This window comes from Oryctolagus cuniculus, chromosome 17 (genome assembly GCF_964237555.1).
Source record: "Oryctolagus cuniculus chromosome 17, mOryCun1.1, whole genome shotgun sequence".
Classification (NCBI taxonomy): Eukaryota; Metazoa; Chordata; class Mammalia; order Lagomorpha; family Leporidae; genus Oryctolagus; species Oryctolagus cuniculus.
In genome coordinates this window covers 21,759,035-21,772,031 of record NC_091448.1, presented here as the reverse complement: position 1 = coordinate 21,772,031, position 12,997 = coordinate 21,759,035, and the positions used below count along the sequence as shown (strand labels likewise).

The 12,997-nt window shown below is 45.3% G+C and overlaps 1 protein-coding gene and 1 long non-coding RNA gene across 3 annotated transcripts in view; one reads left to right on the top strand and one right to left on the bottom strand.

The window, feature by feature from the left end:
- The window catches only part of LOC127484399 (uncharacterized), a 119,023-nt gene that overhangs the window by 6,638 nt on the left and 99,388 nt on the right, over positions 1 to 12,997 (top strand). The window lies entirely within an intron of this gene.
- Positions 1,787 to 10,771, bottom strand: LOC100339931 (keratin, type I cytoskeletal 28). Its single transcript, XM_002719365.5, has 8 exons — positions 10,254 to 10,771; positions 9,691 to 9,773; positions 9,033 to 9,189; positions 7,063 to 7,224; positions 6,854 to 6,979; positions 3,745 to 3,962; positions 2,407 to 2,462; positions 1,787 to 2,123 (listed from the first exon to the last, which is right to left on the bottom strand). The coding sequence occupies exons 1-8, from the start codon at positions 10,686 to 10,688 to the stop codon at positions 1,981 to 1,983; spliced, it is 1,380 nt and encodes a 459-aa protein (XP_002719411.1). The 5' UTR covers positions 10,689 to 10,771; the 3' UTR covers positions 1,787 to 1,980.

Genomic DNA, 12,997 nt, shown 5'->3' with positions numbered 1-12,997 from the left:
GGGAAGGAGCAAGGTCACATGGTTGAGTGGAGAGATGTAATCCCTTTCTTTTCATTTTTTCTTCTTATTCATCAGTAAACTAAAGACAGAGAGGGTTGACAGGATGTATACACAGAAAACAGTGCAATTAAAAGGGTTTGTTCTGTGTGGTGTTTCCACTGTTTTGGTAAGAACAAAATAATACATACCTATGAACTACAAAGCATGAATTGGGTAAATCCTATATGTTACTTCTTCTTATACTTGGACTTGAAACTGGCATTGCAAATTATAATAATGTATGCAATAACTTTAATTTCTCTTTACTTAGAACCACATGAATGACCAAACAAACAAAAGCCCAGGGCAAAACAACAAAAACCAGGACAAGTGGACAATGCAATAGGAGAAGGAAAGGGAAAGTGCCACATTGTAGTGCCCTTAATGACACATTTTTCCTGATATTGGGACAAGGGACCCTGCATTTTTATTTTGATCTGAGCCCTGCAAATTCTTGTAGCTGGCTGTGTACAAAGCACATCTGGGCAGTTATTTCCCCATGAATTTCCAGTGCTCACTTTATTTGATGGCTTTTGAAGATTTTGTCAATATTCCATTCCTCACCACTTATTTGAGATCCCATGTGGCTGCTGGGTTGTTGGATAGAATTCACTGGAATCAGGCCATTTGCTGGGGAAACACGAGAGATGCTTTCATTTCAGGCTGTTGAATACTTCTGTATTAATTATATTAATAATTAATATTTAGTCTTCACATCAATATATTTTGAACAAAAAAGGTAGAGGGACACAATAACCATAATGTTCCTCAACCTCATGAGATTTCAACTTTTAGCACTTGTGTTGTTGAGTTACATCGGTCCTGCCAGGTATTTCTTATGGCCTGTGAGCCAAGAATAGTTTTTATTCTTTTTAAAAAACAATTTTTCACGTTACTTGAAAAGCAGACATACACTCCCTCTCTCTCTTCTCTCTTTCTCTATCTGTCTCATCTGGTCCAGAGAGAGATCTTCTACCTCTTGGTTCAATCCTCAAATGCCTAAATGCCAGGAGCCCAGAACTCAATCTGGCTCTCCCATGTGGGTGGCAGGGGCCTAAGTACTTGAGCCGTCACTTGCTGCACATTAGCAGAGAACTGAATGAGAAGTGGAGCTGGGACTCAACCAGCCACTCCAATGTGGGATGTGGGTGTCCCAAAGCAGTATCTTAATCACTGACACACTTTTAAATTGTTGAAAAAAGATAAAAAGAACAGTATTTCTTGACACAGGAAGTTACTTGAAATTCAAATTTTGATGTCCATCAATAAATTTTTATTGGAACCCATTCATGCTCATTTCCATGGCTGCTTTCTGCTTCAAGGCTGTATTGAATTCTTAAAATAGAGACCCTGTGGCTGGCAAAGTCTGAAATATTTACTATCTGGGCCTTCACAGAAGAAGGTTGGATCTTAGCCCTATAGAAAAAGTGCTTAACACGAGGCTCATGGCTGTGAGTCTTTCTGGAGCCTATCCTGTTTAGATGAAGAATGGTATGTATCATGGGAAGTATCCAGACATCCAGAAGAGTTTGCCATAAACCCTCGGTAAAATGCCAGAAGGGCGCCCTCTACTGGTGAGAACTTTCAGTCACAGAATTTCTGAACCTGCCCAGGCAGACACGGTGGGATTTACATTTAAATGTGATGCGGTAGTATTGACTACTACTTAAAACCAAAATGCAAGGCAACTGTTTCTCTATAAGTTGGACAAAAAGTAAATCACAAATAATGATTAGTCATCATTGGATAGAAAGGAAGGCAATCAATTCTTTTTATTTATTTGAAATGAAACACCCAACATCCTGTGAAAATTGAGAAAACAGGTATCACTGTTAAGTAATTTATTGCGAGAGTAGAAAGTATTTTGAGTCTTCCTGATATCTAGAACATGGCAATCATTCAATATCCTTTCCCAAATTATCCTTTTCTCTAAAATGACAGCTAAAAAGGAACCCTTTGTTCTGCCTTGCCATTGGCCATTTTAGATGTCTTTTCTTCAATGGCGTGAATCCGTGATGAAAGAACTTTGCCACGCTGATCTATCTCTTCAACCACAGTCTTGACCAGTGTGGTTTTAGATACATCTAGAAATAAAACACATATGAACAAGTATTTTCAACCTAAAAAATTACATGGCAATTTAATTCCATTCCTGGATGTAACAGAACATATTATGCACATTTTTGGTGAAGGAATAAGTATAGATGTATAATAATAGTTTAGGGGGTAGTTTTATCTACTCATAATAATATTTTTCAAGCCAGATCCCTTTAGTTAAAACCATGTATATATAAATACACCATAGTGTATGAGTGGCATTCATGAAAAAATATTTGTTGTGATAGAAATAGATTTAGACTTTATTACCTTTAGTTGAATTCCCTGAGCCTCCTAATCCGAAGCCCTTTGATATGGAGCATGAACTGCAATAAACAAATAAATACAGTTTATTCTTTTATATTTCTTTTTACTCTTGCAGAAGAAATAGTCATTGAGTCGATGAACTCCAGTGAACTTTGCATGCCAAAAACAAATCTCAGTTCTCTGTGAGGGAAACTATTCAAGCTTGTGTGTGAAGAAGATGAAAGTAATCCTGTGTTGTCTAGAATCAGGACATAAAGAACCTTGCTTCCAGGTGATCTATTTTTTTTTTTGAATTTATTTGATAGGTAGAGTTATAGACAGTGAGAGAGAGAGAGACAGAGAGAAAGGTCTTCCTTCTGTTGGTTCACTCCCCAAATGGCTGCTATAGCCGGTGCTGCGCTGATCTGAAGCTAGGAGCCAGGTGTTTCTTCCTGGTCTCCCATGTGGGTGCAAGGGCCCAAGCACTTGGGCCATCCTCCACTGCCTTCCCGGGCCATAGCAGAGAGCTATATTGTAAGTGGAGCAACCGGGACTAGAACCCGGCGCCCATATGGGATGCCGGTGCCGCAGGTGGAGGATTAACCAAGTGATCCACGGCGCCGGTCCGTGATCTGTTTTTACATCAAAGAATTTAAAATGTAAGGACAACGTATACAGAAATGTCCAGGGTCCTACATATTTATGGATCCTGGAGCTCTGTACGCAGCACGTTGATTTGGGCAGCAGCAATGTCAGGAATGAACTGAAAACAGGATGAGGTCTGGGGTGTTGGGGAGAGAATCCTGAGACCCACAGTGGTTAACAAGGACAAGAAACGGAGCTTGTGCAGGGGGAACTGCAGTCTTCAGAGCAGTGAGGAGTGTGCTGTGAGGTGCAAAATGAGGGAGTGATACCCCAGGGGCAAGAGATGGATGGAATTTTCTGGAATAGGAATGAAAAAGGAATGGCTTGGAAGGCTGGAAGGCTAATGGGCAGTGCACAGTTAGAGTTTAAAAAATTTTTATGTAAGAAGGAGAGAGAAAGAGAGAGAAAGAGAGAGAAAGAGAGAGAGAGAGAACGAGCGTTCCCACTCACTGGTTTACTCTCTAAATGCCTGCGATGGCTGAAGCTGGGCTGAGTTGGAACCAGAAGCCAGGATTCAATCCAGGGTTCCCACCATGGGTTGCAAGAGACCAAACCACCTGAGCTGTAGCCACTGCCTCCCAGGTTCTGCAGTAGCAGGATGTTGAATCAGGGGCTGGAACGGGGGATTGAACCCAGCTACTCCGATGTGGCACACAGGCTTCTTAACTGGCCGTGGTTTCAGAGAGGTAAAGATAGGATTTCCCGCAGTTTACTCACTCTCCATCACCATCGATCAGGCGGCAGTAGGTCTCGATCTCCTTCTCCAGGTGGACCTTGACGTCCAGCAGCTGCTCGTACTCGAGTTTCTGGCCCTCGGTCTCAGTTCTGACCTGGTGCAGCTGCTCCTCCAGGGCCCCGATCTGGGCCTGGATGTGCGCGAGCTGTGTGCAGTAGTTGCCCTCGGTCTCCGTCAGGGAGCACTCCAGGGAGTGTTTCTGGGGACATGAAACATCTGTGAGACCCTGCGGTGGGTTAGGTAGACCAGGATTCCTCAGCACCCAGGAGGCTTGCTGCCTAGACAAGTTTTGGAGACCTGTGGGGGGCTTGCCACGAGAAAACCGGAGGTGGAGGGGAAGGGCCAGAGGTTGGGTGGGGGCCAAACATGCTGGACCACCTGACACGGGACAGATGCCCCCTTCCCACAAGATTTCTGACTGTTTGGCTGGATATTCACAACATTTAAGTAAGATTTCCAATTATGACCAATCTATGTATCTAGGGTGGTAAAAAGAAATCAATATGAGAAAATCCATCCTTCGACCTTGCCTGTTTGTGTTGGGACAGCCTATTGTTCTATAATGTTCCTCTGCCATGGATCTACACTGTCACCATCCCAAGGCTGTTCATATTACTGTTTCTTTTTCTAATGCATTCTTGATTTTCTGTCCTTCACAAGGCCTTTTATGAAGGTGCTTGAGACGGGATGAATGTCTTGACGTGGGGTGGGATTTCAAGAGGCGAGACGGCTCATCAGAGGGGACAGGTCATTATTCTGACGCTGCTCTAATGACTCTTACACTTCCTTTCTTCTATGCTCCTAGTCTGTAATTTGTCTTGGCATGTGGTTTCTGCTTCAATTAAGGTAGTTTTCCTCTCTCCCTTATCACAGAAAAATATGTCAGGGCAGTTATTACTTCTGATATCAGTTCTTATCTGAGTGTCCATCCGCATTTCCACTCTTTCATTTTCCTTTTCTTGTGTTGAGTGACTCGATCTTCCAGCGTGGGACACAAAACATTTATTAAAGCGAGATGTGAGCACCTGTCTCTTTCATTACATGCTCTGGAGTCCTCGGGCCCACATTTACAGAGCCAGTCCACTGCATTTTGAAACACCCTCCTTTTCCTGTGGTATTGCACTATGCTTTAAAATTGTTGACGGCTAAATGTGCTATCTATTGGCTCATTCTAGGGTTGCAAAGAGGGGTGTATAAAATATTCAGCATGGCCGGTGCCGCGGCTCACTAGGCTAATCCTCCACCTTGCGGCTCCGGCACACCAGATTCTAGTCCCGGTCGGGGCACCGGATTCTGTCCTGGTTGCCCCTCTTCCAGGCCAGCTCTCTGCTGTGGCCAGGGAGTGCAGTGGAGGATGGCCCAAGTACTTGGGCCCTGCACCCCATGGGAGACCAGGAGAAGCAGCTGGCTTCTGCCATTGGATCAGCGCAGTGCGCCGGCCACGGCACGCTGGCCGCAGCGGCCATTGGAGGGTGAACCAACGGCAAAAGGAAGACCTTTCTCTCTGTCTCTCTCTCTCACTGTCCACTCTGCCTGTCAAAAAAAAAAATAAATAAAATATTCAGCATAATAGGCAGATATTGGGTATCACGGGGCTGAGAACCACCGACTTAGACGAGTAGGCTGCCAGGTGCCTCGTGTGGGTAATGCAGACTTTCTAGAAGCATCTAGTGGCAGGTGATCTAGACGGTGTTGGGGAAGTTGAGGCCAGCAAGCAGGGAGGTGTGTGTGCAGTGGTTCAGAACTTTGGTGTCTTGCCAAAGAGGAAGGCGGACAGGGTGATCTTGGAAGTTTGCATACTACAGGGAGCAAATGTGGACATTTATATACAGAAACAACTCCCAGTTTACGCATGACTTTGTTCTAATGATTAGAAACTGAGCTTAGTATTTGTCTTAAGAGGCTCTCAGACATGAAAGGTCTATGCCACCATTATTCTGTATATAATTCAGTTACCTGGGGAGCAAAACGGGCTGATTTAGGGTGGTTCATCTCACGACCCCAAACTACAGTTCCACGGGCTGCACAGAACCTACCCATAACATCTGGGAGCTCAGAACACCTTTTCCTTCCACAAGGCTCGGCAATACTGAGGGATCTTCCCAGAGGGCTGCAGCAGCCTGGGCAGCTTTGACTGGGCTCCGGCTTTACAAAGAGGGGACAGGGGGAAGAGAGCGGGGCTCCAGGAGCCCAGAGGGGCAGGGAGGGTCCTGGGTACCAGCTAGCAGCAGGTGCTGGTTAAGCTGGGAGTCAGCCAGGGCTGACAGCCCGCTCTCCCGTCTAAATGCTAGACAGTAAGAACACACATTCCTTGCGTGGCTAAATCAAGAGAGCTTTCCTATTGTCTTGAATCATTTTTCCCTGTGCTACACTGCATTCGTTTGTGCAATGGCCGCTCTCTGTGTTACAACCTGGTGTCCTGAGGCAGCACAGAGCCTCTTGTGAGGACAGAGAACCCTTCATCGCCTGGGGACCATAAGTCAGAATCAAGCTTTTCTGGTGCTTCCAGCTCATACCCTAAAAGGGAAGCTGGTTCTACTGGGTGGGTGGGGTGGGTGGAAAGGTTGTCTCCATGGCAACCTTTGAAACAACCCAGGATCCTCAAGTGGCTGAATTCCTGGCTCTCCTAAGGGATGCCTCCTGTGGGGTGGGACACGTGCCCATGTCGGGCTCAGGTGTGCACCCTCCTGTCCTCTGCCCGGTGACAAGCACACTGCCACTTTTGAGAGTGTCTCCATCAGTATTTGGAGATGCTGGTGTGACACTAGCCCCGCCCTCGGCCTGTCACTGAGTTTTCAGGTGGAGACGGGATGCTGCTCCTGGCTCTAAGGTGAGCCACCGTATGGAAGGAACGATGTGAAATGCTGGTTATTTTTATGAAGTGGGCACAGGGCACCGGCCAGTAAGGGACTCCTCGGTGACACCGGGGAGGAAGACAGAGCTGGCTCTGCCTGGCGCTCTGGGTCTCTGGGGCTGTGGTGTGCGCTCCTCCTCTCTCCGCTAACCATCTGCCGGTAAAGCTGTGAAAGGGAAGGTGTCCCGTGGCCTCTTTAGCACCACAGAGTCCAGGCCGGCCTGGCTCGCACCTACCGTGGCCAGGAGGGACTGCAGCTCGATCTCCAGCGTCTGCAGGGTGCGCTTCATCTCGGTCAGCTCGCTCCGCGCCGAGGTGGCCGCGCCCGCGTCGTCCGAGATCTGCTGCTGCAGGGTGGCGCTCTGCAAGGCCCGGGCAAAGGTCAGGTGGCGGCTACACCTGCCGGCGGGTGTGGGTGTGACGGGGCCCGGGGGGCTGACCTCACCTTCTCGTTGAACCAGGCCTCGGCGTCCCTGCGGTTGTTCTCAGCCAGGGCTTCGTACTCGGCGCGCATGTTGTTCAGCATCAGCGTGAGGTCCACGCCGGGCGCCGCGTTCATCTGCACGTCCACGTTGCCGCCGGCCGCGCACTGCAGCGCCTTCATCTCCTGCGGGTGGGACAAGCGCGCGTGACTTCTGCGGCCCTGGAGGCTCGCACAGGGTCTCTGGAGGGTTTGCAAGGGTGTGACTCCGGCTTCAAGCCTGCGATGGACCGCGCCATCTTTTAACTGGCGCGGTCAATCCCGAGCCACATCCATCACCTATTTGATTCGTTATAATAATAATCATAATCCTTTACAAAATAACAGGGCATCCCGAGAGAGTTTCTATTGTCAGTGAACCGAGGATGCAAAGATCAGAGAATTATTCAACGCATAATTATCAACGGAATGTCAGGTTGAAGGGAACTAGAGCCGTGGGGGAAAAAACGAACTCCAAATCCCTGCTGTTGTTCTCGGCTCTTGGACAGCAGTTATCACCTGCTGAGTGGTTACTCTGTGCCAGGAACGGTTGGAAGCGCTTCACTTGTTATAAATCATTCAAGCCTTTTACCATCTCGGTGAGGCTGGTACTCTTAGATTTATTTTACAGGTTAGATAACTGGGGAGCAGAGAAGCGAAGTAACACAGCTCAGTCCTCCAAAGGGCTGGGACCGGAACGCTTTGGAATGGGAACTTGGTGCTCTGGCACCCGAGCGTCTGCTCTCCGAAGCTGTACGGGACAGCCTGCTGTCCTAGGATAGGTCCCAGCTGGAATCATTAGCCTGCCTGACCCAGAGGATGGATTTCTGGAGAGACCAGGCATGTCAACGGCTTGAACACAGTCCCGTGTCATTGCTACGACGTTGAAAGGAGTAGCATGTGTGCTTTCTTTTCATGGCCCCACACCTGTGACTGTCCAGGGTCTACCAGGAGCAAAAGATGTCCAGAGCCCAAGGAGACCACCAGGTGTTTCCTCCCCTATGTGGGTGTTTGGTGTGAGATGCCACGTGAACAGAAGTCTTGTGGCTGTAGAGGTTTGAAAGCTAAGTTGCTTGAAGGTGCCCCGGGCCCGGGCCCCAGGGAGCGTGGTAAGCATGCTGTCCTCAGAGTGTTGATGTGCAAGTGGCTTTTTGTCCCCCCCTCAGTGCTTTCAAAGGGACCCCCCTTCCATGGTGCCTCTCTCAGGAGGACTGAGTTCTGCCCGATCCCTCCCCTCAGCCGCAGGCCGCCAGCTGGGCTGCTCTCTCTTCTCTGGAGGTTTCTCTGGGAGACCTGGCTCTCCCACTGCTCTCCAACTCTTCCCTTCTCTTGCTTCTTTTTTTTATTTTAATTTTTACTTCCTCATTTCTCCACTCTCTTTCCCATCCTTTTCTCATGTGTGGCATTTGAGCCATTTTAAACCAATGATGGGGCATTTTCTGTCTTAGGTGTTTTCTAAAGATACATCACCCATTGTTTTGGGGACATTTGCAGTTAGTTCATTTTTGGAGGAACTTTTTTGGAAGGGAGCGAAGCTACTTGGCACGATGTGTCAAATAATGGGTTTCTTATTGTGCAGGGTTCAAGATTAAAGTAAATCCAGGCTCGATAAATGGAGAAAAACATTGACATCAGAGAGGTCTTTTGTGTGAAGACTGACCTCAAGAGAGGCCTGTATGAATGCAAGAAATAATCTCATGGACAGAGGATGGTTGTGTTGATGCAAAGATGATGCATTGTTTCCCAGTGCATAGCATATCGCAACAACTTACGAACGGGAAGATCAGATCAAATGGTGAACGTCTGTGATCGGGGGATGGGATTATGAGGGCCAGTGGTGCCTGGCGTGAGCGGATGATTCAGTGAGCATGCGTTACTACTGTAAAGGTACTCCCCCACCCAAGTATTTAAGACGTGCAGCATTGTGCTTTTACTGCAAGTGCAGCTTCTCCTACCTCTTCGTGGTTCTTCTTGAGATAGGTCATCTCCTCGCTCAGGGACTCAAACTGCAGCTCCTGGTCAGTCCTGCAGAGGGTCAGCTCGTCCAGCACCCGCCGCAGTCCGTTGATGTCGGCCTCCACGTTCTGGTGCAGGGCCAGCTCGTTCTCATACCTGGGGGGATGGGGCATTGAAATTCCAGAAAACTCAAACCTCCATTGCCATGCTGAAAATCAGACATTGAATTAGGACTCTAAAAAGTTCTAAATGTGCACAAAGGAAGCCCTCCCTATCACCCCCACTCAGTTCTATGCAGGATAATCAGCACTTATTTAATGACACAGATTCCAATAGCATATCATTGAAATACACAGATCCCAGTTTTGAATTCGTCCTTTTTAGTTACCTCTTTTACTTAGCTGATAAATGTTTATTGAACATTTATTTTGTGCTTGGCCGTATTCTAGGTAGGCATAGATATTTCCCTCAAGAATGCAATAAATACATATAAATGGTGAATGTGGTCCATTTGCAGTAATATAACATAGATCCCTTGCTCCCTTCTGTCTTCTAGGTCGTAGTTTATTCGGCTTGGGCTGAGATCGACACTTTATTTGATGAATTGTTGTTAGGCAGGGAACATTTTCTAGAGCAGAAGGAAATGCTGTCACTTACTTCAGCCGGAAATCGTCGGCGGCCAGTCTCGCGTTATCGATCTGCAGAATGATGTTAGCGTTTGCAGCAGTGGAAGAGATAACCTAGGACAATTCAACAGGGAGATCACCACAGGAAGTTCACTCTCGGAACTCAGGATTTCAGGAAATTAAGTACTCTCAGTATTTCAGGACATTAAAAAGTGTCCTACAGTGAAGCTTTTACATAAACTCTTACTTCATTATGTAACCGTTAAAATGTTAAAGGTTTCATTTAAAAAATTAGACATACAGATTTTATTTATCCTCATATAGCATATAACGTTCAGAATATAATATTTTCTTATCTATGTATACATCCCAAAATCAACAATGAAGCAAATAACCTTTTAACTACATTGAATTTCTTGAAACAACGTGCTTATTTTTTAATAGCAGAATTATTTATGGGAATAAAGATTACATTTGAGTAATGCAAGTTGCATGTAACTGCCACAAAGTATTTTCTGTTACAGTTCTATGTCTTCTGTGAGATACTTGTCAGTTTTAAAGTATCAGAATGGTTTCCAATTTGTGATTTCTTACCTTGCTCTTCAGATCCTCGATTGTTAGATGATATCGACTGTAGTCATGATCAAGTCCACGGCAAGATCCAGGCCCATATTTTTCATACCAGCCCTTGATTTTCCTCTCTAATTCGGCATTGGCTTCCTCCAGGGCGCGCACGTTGTCCAGGTAGGAGGCCAGGCGGTCGTTGAGGTTCTGCATGGTCACCTTCTCGTTCCCGGAGAGGAGACCTCCATCATTTCCAGCAAAGCCAGCAAAAACAGCGTTTCCGATGGCACTGCCCGGAGCGCTGCTCAGGCCCCCTCCCAAGGCAGACAGAAATCCACTTCCAGCTGCAGAGCCGCCACCTGCATTGCTGCCTGCAAAGCCAGCGCCTCCGCTGGGTGATCTGACAGATCCAGTGCCCGGCCTCAGGCATGTGTGCCGGGATCCACCAGAAAATCGGAGAGACATGGTGCCGTGCAAAATGTTCACCCTGCCTTGGGTAGCTGTAGCATCAAAAGGGAAGAACGCTGGATCCTGTGCTGGTGGTTTCTTTGGGCTTTTATACGCAATTATCAGGGTGTTTCTACATGAGTTATGTATGCCAAAAGAAAAATGGCACCACTTAAATTAGCATGAGATTATGTATAATTGGGTGATTTAAAAAATAATTAATGTCTGACATCCCTGTGGGATATTTGTTATCTTGAATATAATGAGTTTTAAGTTCATTATTTTAACTTCTAATTTTGAGTGAGTAATCCTTTACTTTCATCTAGACCCTAGGAATATACCATCATTATGTGGTGCGGGATATTATCACATTTTAAAAGTTAAGTAACATTGGGGTACGGTATCATCAGCTACAGCAGGGCCTCAATTACCACTAAGGAATACAAAGTACTATTAACTACAGAAATAGATGTTTTGTAACAAAAAATGTGTTACTTAAAATATATGCTCCTGGTAAACCTCTTTGTTCTTACCATGGCTACAACATATATTTATTATCTTGGCTAATGACACAAATAGTGACTTTTTTCTTTATTTAAAAGGTGTGGCTACTGTGTCTGGTTTCTATGCTAAATGCAGAAATGGACATGTTGCTATTATATAAATAAAAAATTGGATTACAGTATTTAGGATATCATTTGTCTGGCCCAGACAGATGCTAGATCGTGTTCAGCCTTCTGCGTTCATCTAAAGAGTCTGGAATGGGTTCTAAGTAAAAACTCGAGGGCAGCACTGTTGGGTGGAGGAGACTGAAGCCAAGGTTAGAAACACGGCCCGGGGGGGAGGATCGGGCAGCCGGAAGGAGGGCGGATGGAGCTGAGAGGATCTGGAAACTGACTTTGCAGAGCAGAGAAGAAAGGAGAGATGGGCAGGCTCTTAGATACTTGATTGCTGTTGCCTGGAACTCATAGGAACAGCTAAGACAGGGATTGCAGGAGGTGGAAGAGACTGAATTTAGTTTGGACCGATTGGATGGAGGAGCTGGTGGAATGTTGTGACTGAAGATGACTGACAGGAAGCGTGGATGTCCAGAACAGACACAATGAACTGGGGCACACTCGGCTAACTGTGAGGAAGAAAACTGCTAGGGAGAATCCGGGCATTTCCCAGCATTGCAGGCGGAGGCTTAACCCGCTGCGCCACAGTGCTGGGTCCAGGAGGGCACATTTTTAAGTATTCTCAGTACACTCATAAATTGAGTATGTGAGGGAGTGCACATGTTGATTAGTTTTTTGGTGTTTTACAATGTATATATATTTCAAAAGGTATTGTATATCACAAATGCATGCTATTTTGTTGATTAAAAGATAGCAACAAAAACCAAATCTATTCCAGGGACTCCTGACGGTCGCTGGGTGCAGACCATGCTAGTCCCCGCCTTTCTATGTCCACCAGGGGGCAGAGCTCCTCTTCAAATCGATGTTGTGGCTCAGGCGTTGGGGGAGGAACCTCCTCAACTCCAGTTCTGAGGTCCACAGCTGGAAATAGTTAAACTCCTGGTGAGAAGCTCAGGCAAGAGTCATATTTTTCAAGTTCAAGAGCATGTTGAGTAGAAAGATTGCCTTACAACGACGGAGTGCTTCACAGATTTCAAAGATATTTCTTGTATCTGATCTCATTTGAACCCTGCAATGGAGCTGGGAATTAGGGAGACAGAGGTTTCCTTTTCCCATTTTAAAGATGAGGAGACTGAGGGAAAGGACTGTTTAAGGACATACAGTGTGAAACTGGGGGAATAAGCCCAGAATGGCCCTTGTGACCCAGCATGATGGTCCTTTCAGGATCCACAAGGAGACGTCAAAAGTTTGTGGAAACACAGTATCCTGCACATAGAGTTAAGAATTTATATCTATTTTTATTACATACATAGTTGAATATATATATAGTGTTTTATATATATAAATATATAACACTATATATAAATATATAACACTATATATTCATATATATTGTGTTATATATATTCATATATATTAATATATATTCAATATAAAAACAATATATGATATGTATATAACACAATATATCATACATATGATATATCATATATATGATATATATGATATGTTGTGTTATATATTCATATATATATTCATATATATGATATGAATATATATAACACAATATATATGAATATATAGTGTTATATATTTATATATAATATGTATATAATTCTAGGCAGTATTTGTGAACATTAAAATCTAATAATTGCCTAAATGGCTTTACTGCAATTAGAACAGAGTGGAAATTCCTCTTTGATTGTTTTA

What these genes read in the sequence shown, in the direction of transcription:
- LOC100339931 (XM_002719365.5), bottom strand. Translation starts at nt 10,688, where the DNA reads ATGTCTCTCCGATTTTCTGGTGGATCCCGGCACACATGCCTGAGGCCG. An exon ending in TCGAGGATCTGAAGAGCAAG is followed by an intron (nt 9,774 to 10,253) that starts GTAAGAAATCAC and finishes GAATTGTCCTAG; the next exon opens with GTTATCTCTTCCACTGCTGC. An exon ending in CTGATCGATGGTGATGGAGA is followed by an intron (nt 2,463 to 3,744) that starts GTGAGTAAACTG and finishes TGTTTATTGCAG; the next exon opens with TTCATGCTCCATATCAAAGG.